The sequence below is a fragment of the Xenopus tropicalis genome, chromosome 2 (assembly GCF_000004195.4).
Source record: "Xenopus tropicalis strain Nigerian chromosome 2, UCB_Xtro_10.0, whole genome shotgun sequence".
Lineage (NCBI taxonomy): Eukaryota > Metazoa > Chordata > Amphibia > Anura > Pipidae > Xenopus > Xenopus tropicalis.
This window is the reverse complement of record NC_030678.2, coordinates 25,723,378-25,742,605: the sequence shown is the minus strand read 5'-3', so window position 1 is coordinate 25,742,605 and position 19,228 is coordinate 25,723,378. Positions and strand designations below refer to the sequence as shown.

General features: G+C 35.7%; 1 protein-coding gene across 14 annotated transcripts in view; it reads left to right on the top strand.

The window, feature by feature from the left end:
* The window catches only part of robo2 (roundabout guidance receptor 2), a 627,127-nt gene extending 612,230 nt beyond the window's left edge, over nt 1-14,897 (top strand). For 7 of the 14 annotated variants that reach the window (XM_031896599.1, XM_031896595.1, XM_031896602.1 and 4 more), the window contains 5 exons: nt 5,916-6,098; nt 7,982-8,149; nt 8,547-8,780; nt 10,521-10,718; nt 13,843-14,897. In XM_031896599.1, the coding sequence (XP_031752459.1) occupies nt 5,916-6,098; nt 7,982-8,149; nt 8,547-8,780; nt 10,521-10,718; nt 13,843-13,844 (785 nt within the window). In that variant the 3' untranslated portion in view covers nt 13,845-14,897. The remainder of the gene's footprint in view (nt 1-5,915; nt 6,099-7,981; nt 8,150-8,546; nt 8,781-10,520; nt 10,719-13,842) is intronic. The other 7 variants (XM_031896600.1, XM_031896606.1, XM_031896605.1 and 4 more) reach the window with 3 other exon arrangements.
* The last annotated feature ends 4,331 nt before the right edge of the window (nt 14,898-19,228 follow it).

Genomic DNA, 19,228 nt, shown 5'->3' with positions numbered 1-19,228 from the left:
AGATATGTATATGAAAGAGTAGCGAGCTTCAGGTCATAATTATCATTGCCATTTTAATAAATAGGCCTCATAATGAACCTTTAGAATTCATTATACATGACTAATAGACTGAGGAAGATTGCAAAAAAGCTATGTCATCATAAATACTACATGCTATTGCCATCGGCCTATAGTACTTGATGAAGTTATTGGAGAAGCTGCAACTATATGTTGATGCTGAAATGAACACTATGGTAGCAAACATGAATGAGTCGGAATTATTTTGTTATTGTTATTTTGAATTGAATAATTCAGTGTAGAGAGCTATTTTTTTTTTTTTTTGTTTCCGCAATTTGCCTGTGATACGGTATGTAGAATTAATTCACCCATAATATGCAGAATGGAATTTCTCAAGTAAAAATAGATTCCTATAATATATTATTTTCTGCTGTGTCGACCTAACGAATGTTAAATGCATCATTCAGCATTTTCCTGTGATTTTCCACACCTATACTTATTTACCTTGTCAGACATCTTCATGGCCATTAAGACATATACTTTATCAGCTCTTCCCAGCTGGGAAGGTCCCATTAACAAGACTCGGAAGGCTGTAACAGATGTTCTGCCTTCGCAATTTTCAAACTTCCGCAGTTGCATGAAGAAGTCCATGACAGGCACCTTTAATTAGCTAAAGCAAGCTGCAGCATGTGTAATAAGGCTCCGATCAGACTACTGGAGTCTGTCGCCAAGAAAAAGATGCTATTCACAGCTTCTCCGAGAGCAGAAAAGAAAGAGCTCAGGAAATTAAGAATGAGATATAGATTAGATTGATTGCTTGATCAGGAGAACTTTTAGCACATCACTAAGACAAGTAGATGTATTGATCAAGGTATTACTAAAGGGACAGTTAAGGTAAGGATGGTCATATCATATCAAATGAATTTGACAAAAGCCTAATTACACGGGCGCTGAAAAACTAGCCAATGGAAACTACATTTTTTAATGGAACTCTGATCCATACAGAGAGCTCCTAAATAAGAAGCAAAAAGAATTAGAAGTGGGTGGACATGATGAAATATACGGCAGCTCGAAGACTAACATGCATGATCATGACATTGAGTACTTCACATCTGGTGAAGCAGAAGAGGTGATTGCATCAGGAAAATGTAATTAAACATGTGCTTTCCTAAAGGATTTGTTGGATCTTTCACAAGATGCCTCATCACAGATTTAAGAGCAAGAGCATTCTGGAAATTAATATTTGTTTTAAGCCAGTGATTTTGTGCTAGCTGCTCAGAAGGAAATGAGCAATGCGTGCTGTATGCCTGTAACAGCCAATCTTACTGTCAAGGTCATCTTGTGCAACCTGCCCTTAGCCAAAACCTAGAACAATATATAGGTATAGGACTTGTTATCCAGAACACTCAGGACCTGGGCTTTTCCATATAATGAAGCTTTCCTTAATTTGTATCCCCATATCTTAAGAGGTATATTTATCAAAATGTAAGTTTAGAGCTTAATACATAAAAATGTGCCAATGTTCTATTAATTCCTATGGGGTTTTTAGAAGCATATTTATCAATGGGTGAAAGTTAGAACTCACCATTTGATAAATACGCTTCTACTGGGGCCATTTACTAATGGTCGGATTTTCTGATTCTAATTTTTTTAGCACCAAAAAAAGTCAAAATTCAGAGATCATGTAGAAGTCAATGACAGATGTCCCTTCTCTTTTGAATTTTTAAAAAGAAAAATATTAGAAAAGTTAGAGCTTTAGTAAATCTACCCCTATGGGATGGACTCTATGGAAAATGGACTCAGAAACCATGAAATGACTCAGAAACCATGAACAGTCTAAGCATACCTTCTTCAGGTTGTTCTACTGTTCTACCTATTTAGTTTTAGGGGAACAAAAATCCCTGCTTTTCAGTATCTTAATCATTGAAATAATTCAACTGAATGAACAAAAAGATCATTATGCTAATGGACAAAAATATTACTTGTAAAAACATAGTGTAAGCCTAAGAAAACGTACCAGTTTCAGGGCCTCATAAAAATGATAATGCAACAATTAGTAGGGTAATAGTCAAAACACAGACTTTGTTTCCTAATGGATCTGCCGATGCACATTCATCAGAGAAAAGATGGGTTTAGCATAAAATGACATGTAAATGAATTGATGACTGGCCGTAAATTAATTTAATGCCGAAGATGTAATAGCGATACACAGCTAGATGCCACTTTATCCCGGTATTTTATTGCTTAACAACATTTAAGCAACTACTTTGATTTAAATTTCCATTTGAAATGCTTACAAATACGTACATGCCTTTACATGCAGAGCAATACCCATACTCACAGAGATTCATATAGTTACATAGTTACATAGTTACATAGGGTTGAAAAAAGACCAGAGTCCATCAAGTTCAACCCTTCCAAATAAACCCAGCACACACAACCCACACCTACCAATCTATACACTCACATACATAAACTATATATACAACCACTAATACTAACTGTAGATATTAGTATCACAATAGCCTTGGATATTCTGATTGTTCAAGAACTCATTCAGGCCCATATACATCCATATACATGTACACACTCATACATAATCATTTCATTTTTTATTTCTATTATATTCAGATTTTCATTTAGATACCACACTTCTACACTGATGATATGGTACATTGTGCATTACATTATATTGTATACAATATTCCTGAGGATGGGCCATACCGAAAATTAGTCATTAAGCCATGGCCATATTGTCATTTTCTGAATATTCTTCTTTCAACACATTACTTGATCATTTCATTGCTAATAATTATCAGTTATATGGCTCTAAACAGTTAAACATTGCAATGTAACATTGTAATGTATACATGTCGTTCTATTAAGCATGTTTTAATGAGCTCCCTCCAGGCTCATTCTGCATATAATTAGTTTTCTGTTTCATTTACTAAGCCATCAGGCCTAACTTATCAAACATTTAAGAGCACCCTCCCCGCTATTAGTGTTGAAAAAACATTCTGTGAGTTTGTTTGAATGAGAGGGGATGAGTGGGGATGCTACATTCAAGGCAGTTGGGTTTTCCTACAACAGGGCCACTTGAATATTGGATAGACTTGACTTATTTCTATACAGGTATAGGACCCATTATCCAGAATGCTTTCTGTAATTCTGAGCTTTTTGGATAATGGGTTTCCAGATAAAGGATCCCACACCTGTATAAGAAATTAAGTAGATCTATAACACAGAGGTGTTGTGACATGATCAAACCTAGAAGTCACCTGATGACCAGTGAGAACCTATTCTACATGAATATTCCCATGTTGTTGTGTATTTTACAGTGTAATGGCAGAACAGAATATATTATTTACTGTCTGCTGCATTTTTTTTTAGTATATTTTTCTTGTAATTAGAATTCATGATATTTTGCCTTTGCTACTTTCTGCTAAGCATATGGGATGAATATCTCACTCACAGATTCAGACCAAGTGCTCACTGCAAGTCTGTGAACATGAACAGCTTGTCCAATACATACAAATTGACTTATATTCTTATTAGACTTACTTTAGTAATTGATCAAAATTCACCATATCATAAAGATGAGTACCGTATATACTCGAGTATAAGCCGATCCGAATATAAGCCGAGGTACCTAATTTTACCTAAGAAAACTGGAAAAATGTATTGACTCGAGTATAAGCCTAGGGTGGGAAATGCAGCCGCTACTGCTAAGTTTTTTTTTAACTGTCTATACTGTCTAATAACTTCTATTTGTGAGAGTGCATCAGCCCTACTAAATAGATAGGAATTTGCAAATATCTACTTTCCTGCTATAATGCATTCACAAAAATATATGTCCTTCATATAAGTTTAATAAGCAGAATATGCATTTAGCATTTGAGCTTTTCACTTCCATTACCCAGAAGCAGAGAGTGAGAATCTGGCAAGACAGCATGCTACACATACTAGTTAAGTGACATAAGCACACATGAAAGAAGTCGCCTGCTCAGTAGAAATGCTGCTTCTGCTGCTATGAGCAGAATAAAGGCAGAATCTCAAGAGCAGGCAGCCTGGCCAGTGTAGTGTATGTAGGTCTGTCCCAAGCCAGGGCCAGGGATACACTGATTCTGTATTACCAGAACTGGATATTGATGCAATTAAAGCTGCAAGTAACAGGCAGTAATATTGCACATGTGCAGCATTCACACCAGGTAGCAGCAACTCTGGAAACAAGACAAGCGACTAAATTGCTCAACAGAACCGGAACCTGTGCGTGCAGAGCGTTTCCCTGTGCAACATTACGGCAATGGAAAGATTGCACAATGTGCCAGTGCGGAAGAGCCCTGCCTGCTGCCTCTCTGCTCTGCCCAAGCCGCGGGTTAGCGCTGCCTGTACGGACCTACCTGGGGAGGGGGGAATGGGGCGGCTCGGTCCGTGAGGCGGGGAGCGGCCAGTGCCAGGTATCGCGCAATAGCCGTATCTGCTCCGCCGCGTCCCAGCCTGGTGGTGAAGTTAGTGATGTTTGGGACTTGGAAGTTGGGAAAACCTGTATTCTCACCTGATTTACAGAGAATACGCTCCCCTCTTACATCTCCACCGTGGGTGAGTTTGCCGGCTATCCGTGCAGCCGTGTGACCGTGCCTGGGAACTACAACTCCCACAATCCCTCAGCGAAGGCAAAGTTACCGTATATACTCTAGTATAAGCCGAGGACCACTTTTTCAGCACATTTTTGGTGCTGAAAAACTCGGCTTATACTCGAGTATATACGGTATTTACTTGTTAAAATAGTTGTGGTTTATGAACACATATACTGTATATGGAGTGTCTGTGTGTGTTATATAATAATAGGTGTAAAATCTACTCCAGGTCTTACCTTTAGCGTATGCTATACCCAGGGACTACATTTTTATTAGTGTTGAATCTAAAAAAAGTCTATAGAAAACAAACAAAACAAAAACATGTCTATCAACCAATCAGATGCTGCCTTTCAAACAGCAGGGAAATAAATGTTACCTGATGATTTTTGCTATGGTTTGCTGGACTTGGAGCAATCATTACCCTAAGGGGCTGATTTACTAAGACACGATTTCGAATCCGAATTGGAAAAATTCCGATTGGAAACGAACATTTTGCGACTTTTTCGTATTTTTTGCGATTTTTTTCGGCGTCTTTACGATTTTTGCGTAAAAACGCGAGTTTTTCGGCGTCTTTACGATTTTTGCGTAAAAACACGAGTTTTTCGTAGCCATTACGAAAGTTGCGCAAAGTCGCGATTTTTTCGTAGCGTTAACACTTGCGCGCAAAGTCGCGCCTTTTTCGTAGCGTTAAAACTTAAAAGGCGCGACGTTTCGCGCAAGTTTTAACGCTACGAAAAAATTGCGACTTTGCGCAACTTTCGTAATGGCTACGAAAAACTCGCGTTTTTACGCAAAAATCGTAAAGACGCCGAAAAAAATCACGATCGCAAAATTACCGATCATTACGAAAAAAACGCAATCGGACGCATTCGGCCCGTTCGTGGGTTAGTAAATGTGCCCCTAAGTATTTAATAATACTCATTATTAAGACTCATTCAGGTATAACCCTAACCCCCCTACCTTTCCTCTAACTTCTAAATTCTTTTCCCTCTTATCACTTCCTTTTACTTCTTCACCATGTTGAAAATACATTATTTGTTTACCACTATTGAATACTTTATTTTGCTTATAGTTGTTGTAAACTCTGTACAAATATAGTAATTTAGATACATATTAACAATGTCTGGCTATTTGTTTGCCTTTTTAACTACAGACTTTATGCTTTCTGGCAATGCTGGTATTGTACCTCCCCCATTCTATGCAGCGTTATATTGTGCGTTATTTCATTTGTAGGCAGCATGCAAATGTGTGCGACTCATTAGAACGTGCCTTTATTTTTAGGTTCAATGGTAAATGGATGGGGTTCTGCATCTGATGAGGATCGGAACTATTCTAGTCATAGATCTAGTGTAGGTAGCGCAACAGATGACTCGATAATTGCAAGTGGCAACTTTGCACAATCACTGGTTGCAGCAGCAGATAAAGCTGGTTTCTCACTAAATGGAAACAGCCTATCTATAGCAGGTTTGTAGACTCCATGTTGGTGACTCTAGCATGAGGGATGGTGCTTCTCTCTCTGAGCTTCAACTCTGTCTCCATGAACTTCTGTCATGCTGCTGGCTTTTTCTAACATGCATGGCATTTGGTGGTTGGAAAAATCCTTCTTCTGGATTCTGACATGCTGCATTTTTAACTAGACGTCATACTTCATTGCTAACATTGCATTTCTTGATGCCTCTATTTCTGTCAATAAATGTATATGGTAGTTACTTTTGGTTGTTATGTACCCAGTATGTAGTTTCAGTGCATACCTGAGTCCCAGTGCAGATATAGTAATGCATAACTAAAATATCCTTTCAGATACTTATTTACCTTTCAATACAAATATATTTGTCAGATACAGACATTTACACACTAGGGGGCTGATTTACTAATCCACGAATACGAATCCAAATGAGAAAAATTCGGATTGGAAAACGAACATTTTGCGACTTTTTCGTGTTTTTTGCGATTTTTTCGTCGCCGTTACAACTTTCCCGTAAATTGTCGCGACTTTTTCGTAACAGGTACTACTTGCGCGAATTGTCGCGACTTTTTCATAGCCATAACAAATTTCACGAATTATCGCAACTTTCGTATTGAGAGCTCGAAAAAGTCGCGACAATTCGCGAAAAAGTCGCAAAGTACCGATCATTACGAAAAAAACGCATTCGGACGCTTTTCGGACGTTCGTGGATTAGTAAATGTGCCCCTAGGACAACAATTTACATAGAAGAATAGTAGATTAGATTGAAGAAAATAAAATTCAACACTTTTCTCAAATAACTCTTACTTACATTCTAGGTCATCCAGAATAAGGTTAAAAACACCATTTGAAAAGTATTTCTCAGAAACAAAAATCTGTATGCTCCAAAATGGCAATAGGGCTAGTTTCTGGATCACATTCGGTTAAATGTTTATGTATTAACAGAAGTACAATTATTAAAGGATATATTTAGCTTTTTGCCCAGTGTCTGACTATTTTGATGGCATCAGTGATATCCATAACAGGACAACTGAACCAAGCATAATTAGGTATATGGGTTGACCATGATATTGATGATCCATGGCTGCCATTTGATCTTCTTAAGCTGGTCATCTAAGGACTTTCTCTTTAAATGACTGTGTTGAAACACACAAAGACTTTTTCCATGACCAGTAATTTTACACACAATAACCACCGCTAATATCAGACTTCAAACTTGCAATAACTCAAAGCTGAGAGCTAATTCTCTGAGCCAGACCTGTTTCCAATAGCTGTTGATTGCTTTGCTATGTTTCATTACATTTGCCACAGAAGGCTGTGCATTTAATTTTTAATTGGGTGAAAGATTCCTTTAGGCAAAAAAGACAGACTTCACATTTAGCCCAACAATATGCTTGCACATTATCAACCCTAATCTAATTTAATGAAATCAGTTCATTCCTTGGTAAGAAGGCTTTTTTGCCAGGCAAATACATACAGCTACATTTTAACACCCAGCTTTATAATTTGCCAAAAAGGTAACAATTTCAGCAAGGAACTTGTTAAAAAAAAATTTTTGGCAGGGGTATTTAGTTAAGGATTATGGAGTGTAGGTTTTACTAATATGTTTGCCCCATAAATTATACACCTGATTTTACACATGAAAGAATTGAATTGCCATAATGAATGTTGTGCAAAAAATATACTTTTAAATTGAGTTAGGAATTTTGTCCCATTGTCAACTGAACATATCATGGAAATGTTATGTATATTTAGGAGGTAGGAAATATAATATTTTCCCTACTTGTCATTAGAGAATATTTTAAATTCAAGCATAGCTAAAACTCTGTGGCTCCAAAAACTGTCATTGTGTTACATATAATGTTTCTCTCTTTCTCTCTAGGCAAAATGAACTCCTTTTCTCAGAGACCCCGGCCTGCCAGTCCCTTTTCTACTGACAGTAACACAAGTTCAGCTGTGAATCATAGTCAGAAGTCACGGCCCACTAAGAAACACAAGGGAGGCAGAATAGGTCAGCAACCCATGCTTCGCAGAGAAGGGATTGCAGATGGTACGTTGGCTGTTTCTGTTAAGTAACCACTCTGCATGAAATATGTATGACACAGTTGCACAGAATGGGATTTTAAGTCCATAGCGCATGCGACTTGATTTTATGATATGGTTTGCATTTAAAAGTAATCCCTATATGTCCAAATATGTAGTATATCAGCTCTATTATTGCACTCTGGAGAAAGCGTTTTGGTTACTCTACCTTTCCAAACTCAATAGATGTTTTATTATATGTAGAACCAAACAATACATTATGTTTAACTCAGAAGCTATGGATCTAAACAAGTATATTTGGCGATTATCTCTTACTTTATACAAAATATTGTCCTATGTTTTTCTTGAAAAACAACCCAGTTATACTGTAACATTTAATTATTATTATTTTTTTACTTTTAAAGATTTGCCTCCCCCACCTGATCCTCCACCTTGTCAAAGACAGCAAATCATGCCCAGTCAACGTGGTGGAGGTCCTACAGAAAGAAAAGCCAGTTCTCTTGAGAGGCACACATCAAATATGAATGATTTAAAAACCTCATTAGACCGGCATGGCAGAACATCCTTAGAACGGCAGCGACAAACACAGGAATGGCTTGGCTCAACAGAAAGGCAGAACAAGCAGGCATTTGGATCTGGTAAAAAAAAAAAAATCAGAATTATAAATGTAATGCACAAAAACAGTAGTACAGATAGGGAAACCAAATGATTTTACGCTATGCTTCCTGGGATAAATAAAACAACAAGAAGCTCTGTTCAGTTATTATCAATGGAACTGGCATCATGCAAATATGGTATTTTGCTTTTTTATATGAAAATTTAATAACTCTTTTTATAGAAACGTATGCTAAAATACTCCATTCCTCATTCTTACATGGATTTTGTATCTATGGATGAACATGCAAATATCTCATAGCTTCCCAGGAGTATAATCATCAAAATCCCATAGCTTTTTAGCAGCCAAAAACGTTATGTGAAATGGCGGCATTTGTAGTTCCTAGCAGCTTTAATGGCCAACCATCAATACAGCTGTAAACATCAATAAACCTTAAACTAATAAACCCTAGAAAAAGTCAACTGGTCTGTTTTTAGTTGAAACAGCCAAAGAGAAATCAACTGTGTTATTGCTGTCGATAAAAACTTGGCTGTAATTACATTACGTACTTTAATTACTTTCAGTTGCATTTAAATTTAATATAGCTCTGAAATATCTTTGGAAAATCAAAGGTAGATGCTTCATTTGTTGAATTCATTTTTTTTTTACAATTTTTATAGAACATATTTTAGTTGATTTGATGTTCACCATTTTTTCCCCATCTTCATGGAAACTCTAGATTTCTAGATATTAGCTATAGTGATGAGTGAATCTGTCCTGTTTTGCATCACTGAAAAATTAGTGAATCTTGCAAAAGATTTGCAAATGGCGAAAATGTCACAAAACAACGAAAATGCCACGCATAAAAAAAAAGATTGTCAATGAGTTTTTTACGCCCCCCAACAATTTTTTACGTGGCGACGATTTTTTTCGGTGCTGCCGAATTTTTTAATGCAAAACGAATTTTCCCTGTTTCGAAATAATCCGCCAATGGCAAAACGCAGAAATTCGCTTCAAATCCATGCCCATCACTAATTAGCTAATCATTGGTGAATCTCTGACATAAAATTGGCCTCATATAGTGCCAGTTAGGTAGACAGTATTCCAAGTTTGATTGCTCGTCTTCAGTTAGGGACACATTTATCAAAATTTGAATTTGTGGGGGAAAAAAATGTAGACATGGAAAAAAAAAAAACATTGACAAAACTTGGGTGGCTTTTATTCTCGAATGCTAGGCTATTTTTAAAAAAACTCAATAGAATATTCCTGCGTGGGTTTTTTCTCAGAAAAAAAGTCTCACACTGGTTTCATTCATTTTCAATGAGGCTAAAAAACTGGAACATTCTAATAAACTGGGAAAATAAGTGGTTAATAAGCACTGAACATGTTTAAACCTATATCAGCAAAGTTTTCCACTGGTATCTAATTAGAAGGTAATGACATGCTGAAAATGATTCCCATGCCCGTGAAGTTATACATAATTCTGTTTTTATTTTTTTTCTGTAATTGCACATTTAGAAAACCCATAAAATGAGTACAAATAGACTTCATATTTAAATTAATTCCTGAATTTGGAAAGATCAGCACTTTTCCAAAATATCAGTAAGAGCAACAATCACAGTAATTAGACAGGTGTGGGAGATATTTCCCTATTAGAACCCCATCATGAATTTGCCATTTAAATTATTTAGGGAATCTTTTTTTTGAGAAGTAAAATATAATTCTAAATGTCAACTCTAATTAAAGCAAAAAAAAATATTCCCTTTCTGTGATTTCTTTGCAGAAGAGATACTAATGCCATACAGTAAACCTAGCTTCCCATCTCCAGGAGGGCACAGCTCCTCAGGAACAGTCTCTTCAAAAGAATCAACTGGACCCAGAAAAGGGGAGGTTTTGAGAGGTCACCAACGTAATGCCATTGACTTTCTTGATGTAGGATATTTGGGGCCACACAGTCAAGGACAGTTTACAGGTGAATTATGTAAGTAATAATTTCCAAGCTAACTTGATTTAGGTAGTGGATAAGGACCCTCTGTCAAATCCTTATTTTGATTCTTGTGAACTTTCACTGATCCACCAAACATTAAATTACATTGTGACCTTTCAAAAAAATATTTACATTCTAGTGTCCCACCAAACTATCTTCAATTGGCTGCCATTATAACAAAAACATTAACACATTAACTGCCAATTGAACATTAAACATTTAATAGTATCCCATTACCGTAGAGATCCCACTAAATATGATGGTGCTACCTTTCTAATAGTTGTCCATCTATTTCCTTAGTATGCTGAACTAATTCTTATGGACTTATCTATAAATTTTCGAGTTTGTGAATTTCAGAGTTTTTTTTTCTAATTCAAATAAACTTGCATTTTTAAATAATTCAAATGCATGCTTATTTAGGAACGTGAAAAACTCATTTGAATTAAAAAACCGCAAATACCAAGAATTTGCAAGTTTATAAACTGTAGAGAAAAAAACTTGACAAACGAGAAAACCTTGAACTGAAAATATGGCTTGAGTTTGCCTAGGACAGCTCCCATTGACTTCTACATAAACTTGTAAGTTTAGATGCAGACGTTTTACATTTGAGTTTTGGGGTTTTTTCATTTAATTAATATCACATATCACAAAATACCGATCATTACGAAAAAAACGCAATCGGACTCCATTCGACCCGTTCGTGGGTAAGTAAATCAGCCCCATAGTGTTACATCTGTAGTTTTGCATAAATAATCACAATATGATGGATTAACTACAGGGTCGGACTGGGCAGCTGGGACATGCACCCCCCAGTCCGACCCTGATTAACTGGGAGAGCAAATAAATACAACAAATGGTTATGGCCAGTAGTATGAAGATTCTGTATAAGAAATATGGAAACAAAGGAATTGTAGTGCAACATTGGACAGAAATACTATGTCATAGTTAAATACTAAAGATATAAATGTATAAACATAGAAATAATTGTCATATTTTTCCTTAACGAGGCAAGCTTATAAAACATTTATAATGCAAGACAGATTTTGCAGAAATCCTAGTTAGTGGTTTGCTTTCACATGACATGTTCTTTATTAAAACTGCAGTGCCAACACTTGATTTATTTATTGACTGCTAAAACTGCGATACGTTGGCATCGCAAAAAAGCCCCAACTAAGCATTACTTTTCTGTATTACTAATTGGGAACAACTAATTTATTCATTCTGCTATTGTAAACTTTTGTTTCTGTTTAGGATGTGGCAGAACCTAAAGTTAAGTCAATATTTTAATCCACCTAATAAAGTAATCTCAGCTACATGAACGGAAATACTTGAATACCAGCTATTGATAGTAGATGCTAATTCCCTTCCATTTTTGAAAGGCAAATTAACTAGTGGACTCTATATACCATATATCTCCCATGGTTAATTAGGTTTAATTATGCAGTAGATTTGGAATATGCAACTAATATTAATTATTAACAATATATCCCTGTAAAAGTGAAGTGATCCTATTAAAACATAGGCTACTAACCCATTGCTAACAGCTTTGTACTAATGAATTAATTTAGCATCAGGTACATTTGTAAAAGTGTCTCTTTCACAGCTGCATTTCTCGTGTTATTGATTATATACTTATTTTTACTAAAAAAGGGAAATTGTGAACTGAATTAAAAGCAGCTTCTAACTTTGCTCTTATACGCTGACATATATGCATGTTAACCGCCAATTTTCATCATCGTCATCATCATCATGGTAACACACCATGTTTATATGTTCTTCTGCATTAGGATGCAGTCAAATCAAGCACAATTACCACTCTCTATCTATTTTGGATAATAAAAATGTAAAACATGTTTGCAGGCAGATAAAAATAGAATGCAACACTTTGTTTGTTTGCTTACCAATCTGATTTTTGAAGGTATACATAATGATGTGCTTTATAAAGGAAGGTCAGTGAAATAAGTTATAAAAAGCATTGTCTATAAAATGATTAATCCTTAATAACTGATTACATTAAATATACTGCTCTTAGCTATAAATACTATCAGTTGGCCAAAATACATTATGTATAGTGATGAGCAAATCTGTCCCATTTCCCTTTGCCGGAAAATTCACAAAACGACAGGAAAATCCGCAAAACACGTTTGCCGCGCAACTTTTTTGTCATCCGTGTCTTTTTTTTGTTGAATTTTTTCGTTGCAAATTTTCACTGAAGTTTTGGGAAACAATTCGCCAATGGGGAAATACGGAAATTTGCTGCAAATCCATGCCTGGCAAAAACATTTGTTCATTGCTAATGTATAAAATAAGATTACCATTTTATATGCCCTTTTTTGTAATCTTCCTATCACTTCCTAAATACCAAATGTATTTAGAATAAGTTAGTGTAGTTAATGTTGTGGAGAGTGTTACACAATTTTATTTTATTGGTTCATTGGGGACAGGTGAAGGAGCACACTTCCACACTTTGCACCCTACTACACCATCAATGTGGATGCAGGTCTGAAGAGCAAAAAGCCCCTGTACTTTTCATATTAATACAGTGCAGCCAGCATTAGGCAATTCTGTATTCATGAGTGTCAGGCTGGGGGAGGAACCTAGGTGAATCTGTATATCTGAAATTGATGGTTACCATTAGTGATGAGTGAATTTTTTTTGCCAGACATGGATTTGCAGCAGAATTCCACTATTGGCCATCAGCAAATTTTTTCCCTAAATGAGTGCAAAATTTGGCCACAGAAAATTTAAGTCACAGTCGCATAAAAAATAACCGGTAACGGTAATGTAAAAAAAAAGACACCAGTGCATCAAAAAAGTTGCGTTTCGCGAAGTTTCTCCAACTTTTAGCTGAAGCGAAATGGGACAGATTCACTCATCCCTAGTTACCATACTAAGATTACTTCTGCTCGACAATTTAATTCACAACAAAACCAAACGTATACAGAAAGAGCTTGTCTCCATAAAGCATTGGTTATGCCATATTAGAAGACATTGACATGCTGCTCGGAGCTCTATAGCTTATAAATATCAGAGACATTTTGTTGCATTAATGAATATTAAATGTTTTAACAGGTGATTTCCATTATATGTGCTTACTTTGCCTCTCTTTGCTTTGCAGAGTACTGAAAGGATACATCACAAGCTGCTCTGTAGGCCGCCTGGCCTGGACTGATGGTCGTGATGATATGAAGCTAAATAAAAACCCCCAGTGCAATGAACATTTTCGTTATTTATGTACTATTGGAAGGACTGTAAATGCAATGTATAGACACAAAGTCACACATATCCCCACAAATATTTTGCCTTTTTGTCTTTTGAATACACCATCCACCTTAACTATTTCTTGCCAGGAATACACAAAAGAAGAAAACAACAAAAAAAAATCACACCAAGGATAAAAGAATTTTGCTTTGTATATAATTTCTTTTGCTGCATTGCTATGCAAGCTTGCCATCTTTTAGCTCCATTCAATGGTCTGTTCTTATTGTACTATTGTACTATACTGTATGTGAATTAATAGGCTGTGGTGCCATATACAAACTTTTTTTTTTTGGTTTAAACTGTGTAACATTCATGTTTTCAACTTTTGCACTGCAAATTTTATTTGACGATAAGCACAAAACTTTACTCCTTGTGAAATGAAGAAAAGAGACTGTGAAGGGAGTTTCTGTACTGTACAGTAGCACTGCCTCCAGGCAGCCACGCAAAAACGCCATGGAGGGATGGAGTTCCACTTTAAAGAAAGGGGGGGAGGAAGCATTAAAAAATGGAAAAATTGGAAGAACAAGGAAATATAATAAGCAATATGTTGTTTTTGCTTTGAATATGGTAAAAATCAATGTCATTCTAACTAAAATCAAAGTAGTACGAATACATGTGATCACATGTTGGTGTGTATCTCCACCTTGTGTATGTGTGGATATGGACAGAGCAGAGTTAAATGATGCATCTGACTTGCTCAGAGCTCCCCATTCATTTTAGTTTGTATAAAAGGGGCGTGTCTGTAAGCCAATTGCATGAATTAAGCCTGCTCTATCCGTGTATATACATGCATTACGCATTTTCATGCAGCTGCATAGGTGATTCATTTCCAAGTTGTTTAACGCAAATACTGATTTAATTAATTAATTACCATTTTTACCACAATAATAAAGTAAATTATTACAAACACTACTACAATGATTCAATAAGAATAGTTTGGATTTCCATCCCTACTCTGCAACGCAGTTCGTGCCTGATCACTGATATTAGTTCTCAAGTTTCCAAGAATGGATAGGTACTGCATACAGGATCTGCTTCACGGAAATGCTTCTACAAGAACTATACACTGTACATAGATGCACCCATCATGAGAGTCAGAACATACTCAATGTAAAGAGTAAAAGATAAACATTAGTGTGCACAAGAACACAATCTTTATGCCATACAAACCACTGTCCAAGGGAAGTCTGTTACCAGTTTACTGAGGTTTCTGCACACAGATATAAGTATGTGTATCAGGAGGGCTGTAGCATTTAAACAATTGCTAGGTAAGTGGTAGATATGAATATTTTCCATCACCTCCACCTTACTTAGGGACATGATGTGGCACTGTTTAAAAATACAAGAATAAGAAGCACACATGGAGTGCCAAGAGCTTGTAGTTCATCCATCATTGAAAATCCATTGTTGAAAGAATGTATTTAATAGTGAGGGAAGGATTAATTAAGGTGTATTGCACTTACAAACACACAGTATTTTACACTAAAATGAATATTGTGCTATAAAGTCTGTTCTATCTGTGCATCAACTGTCATTCTTGCTGTCTGCACTGTTGGCATCAGTGATGTTATCAATATGAAATCCACAACAGTTATAGGATATTATTTCTGTTCATTCTTTTGAATACCTAAATGTATGTGCGCCGTCCTAACTATGACCCAAGTTTATCACACAAATGCATTTAAGCACTATTGATGATACAGTCACCTAGTGCCTGGTACATGCATTAACCTGTGGCAGAGGATTGATATCATGCAAACTTGTCCAATAAATATATTTATACAAAGCAATTAAAAAACATAAACACCTCTTCCAAACATACAGAAAAGTAATCTAGCAAAAAAGACAAAAAAGAACCAGATTCTCATTCTAAATGCTCCGAAAATAGATGTTTGGTTACATCTAGTGATGTAAGTAGGTATTTTCCATTTAGGCTTGGCAAATACTTAGGGGCCTATTTATTATGCTGTGAAAGAGGAAATTAGCTGAAAAAATGGTGTAAAAAGCTGTAGAAAATAAGTGGGGAAGTTTGTTGTCCAAACGCCAGATATACGCCATTTGTATAATAAATCTGCCCCTTCATTTTCCTCATCAGGTTGATCATGTTCAGGCTGGTTTCTGGTCAATCAAAGCTTTATAGAATCACGGTTGTACATGTTTCTACGAAATTCTTTAACAAAATATAGAAAGAAACTGTAAAACGTTATCAAAGTGCTAGGTATTGTTTTAAACAAAAAATGAAAGAACTGCTTTTTATTAGTGATGGGTGAAATAATTCGCCAGGCATGGATTTGTGTAGATGCGTTTCACCATTGGCGGATTTCTTCATGAAACAGGTGACAAAATTTGCTGCAGAAAAAGTTGACGTGTGACAAACAATTGTCACCTGCATCAAAAAAAAATTGTCACGCACATAAAAAAAAATAATGCCTGTCAACAAAAAAAAGTTGCGTGCGGCAATTTTTTTCACCATTTCTCAAACTCTTCACCGTTTTGCGAGTCTTTAAAAAAATTCGCACATTTTTCAGCGAAGCGAAATGGGACAGATTCGCTCATCACTTCTTTTTATGCATTTTTATCAGTTATGTTAATCCAATATATAAAATAACTTTGTTTAGCAGAACCAACATCTGATTTGTACCCTTGTGTCCGGGATGTCAGTAAACTTGGACTTAAGGAAAAAGAGTTCCCCAGACATGAGAAGCCATACACATTGAATATCGCTGGATAGACCAGACTCCATAATTCTTTATTTAAGAATAAATGCCACCTCCAAAGTTGTACAAGTTCACAAGAAAGGGATGCTCATAAGGTGATGCAATGTTATAGTTTCATGAATTATATTGTTCTTTTTATTTAATGTAGAGCATATTGTCATTGCCACCTAGTTGCAGTAAACTGAAGATCCCAGCATCTTCTTCCAATCTATGGTGCTTTAAGTTACTGGTCACAACACAGAACAGTTCCCCATTGACAGTATATAGTAAAAGCCTGGTGGTTAATTAAGCAATTCAAAACTATATAAATATATTTTTACAGGTATGGGACTTATTATCCAGAATGCTCGGGACCTGGAGTTTTTCGGATAAGGGATATTTCCGTAATTTGGATCTCCATACCTTAAGTCTATTAAAAGATTATTTAAACATTAAATAAACTTGTTTTGCTTCCAATAAGGATTAATTATATCTTAGTTGGGATCAAGTACAGGTACTGTTTTATTATTACAGAGAAAAGGGAATCATTTAACCATTAAATAAACCCAATAGGGCTGTTCTGCCCCCAATAAGGGGTAATTATATCTTAGTTGGGATCAAGTACAGGTACTGTTTTATTATTACAGAGAAAAGGGAATCATTTAACCATTAAATAAACCCAATAGGGCTGTTCTGCCCCCAATAAGGGGTAATTATATCTTAGTTGGGATCAAGTACAGGTACTGTTTTATTATTACAGAGAAAAGGGAATCATTTAACCACTAAATAAACCCAATAGGGCTGTTCTGCCCCCAATAAGGGGTAATTATATCTTAGTTGGGATCAAGTACAAGGTACTGTTTTATTATTACAGAGAAAAAGCAAATCATTTTTACAAATTAGAATTATCTGCTTATAATGGAGTCTATGGGAGATAGGCTTTCCGTAATTCTGAAGTTTCTGGATAACGGATTTCCAGATAACGTATCCCGTACCTATATTTGCATTATCATTAAGACTGCGTGTCAGTATGAACCTGTGTGGTTTAAAATGATACAAAATTCAGTTCATGTTTTTTGGGACTCTTGTTGTGGTGAGTGGAGAAATTATGTTTTTGAACTAACCATTTCCTATTAAGGAATATTTTTGTAACAGAAGGAATCAGTTAAAAACTGACATTTTCTTGATCAACAGTATCAGAAATTTGTTTTAATAAAATTAATTTTCAGGTTGTTTTTTTTTTTATTTTTACAGGAGAAAGAGGCATTGTTGTTCCCCTTATCTGTTATAATTTACAATTTACATGTTTAACATTATTATGGTGTAAACTCCAAAAGCTAATGCTATTTTAATAGGCAAACATGGTATAATGTGGCTTCTCTCTATAACAATATGTACAGAAAGACCTTGGTACCAAAAGGATATCTGTCATTCTCCTTGGGATGTTCTTGCCAGGCAAAACTTGAGTTCTGTAACTCATGCATTATGAATTGTATTTATTTATGATGTTTCCCACAAATTACAAGTACATACAGTTCCTGACCTTCTTATCAGTGTTATGAAACAAATGATCTGATCAATTCATATTCTTAACCCTGGCAAGGACTTCCAGGAAAAAAAATGTTTACATTTTTAATCATAGCCTGTAGCCTTCTATGGGATTGACCAATAGTTCTTTTAACAGATCTTGGATAACAAATGACAATGACACATGTAATTTATATATATATATAGTACAGGTATAGGACCCATTATCCAGAATGCTCGGGACAAAGGGTATTCCGGATAAGGGGTCTTTCCGTAATTTGGATCTCCATACCTTAAGACTACTAAAAAATCAATAAAACATTAATTTAACCCAATAGGATTGTTTTGCATCCAATAAGGATTATTTATATCTTAGTTGGGATCAATTACAAAGTACTGTTTTAATTCTACAGAGAAAAAGGAAATCAGTTTTAAAATTCTGAATTATTTGTTTCCGGATAATGGATCCCATACCTGTATATCAAGATCGGCTGAGCTGGCCAATCAGTTTGATCAACTATTTGGATGATATCAATCACAGTTCAGATATTTTGCAATCCTGCAGGATTCCCCAAACAAACTTTGATAAACCTACCCAATAATTTTTATTTATCCTTCAAAAAAGGTTTGTAACTTAATGTTTCAGATTCGAAAGTAATCGAAGTCCTTCAACAATCAAAAGACATGTATTTAGAAACATACAATGGCATGTATACATTCTATGCTGTTTTCTTGAGTTAAATTATGGGTTAGATTTCTCCACAAGCTTTATCTCTGATTTGGCTCCTCTTCAAGTTTAATCCTGATTTGGTGCATTTCTAGTAAACAGGGGGGCATATGTGGAAATAGTGTAAAACTGTGTAGATTGTGAATGTTTATGGTCCAGGGATTCATTCTACAGAATCATATTGTTTTCCCAAGTCCATGCCAGGGAGAAGCATTTTGCAGAGCTTCAACTTTTGGTAACTAGTGATGAGTGAATCTGTCCTGTTTCGTTTCGCCAAAAAATTTAAAAACCAT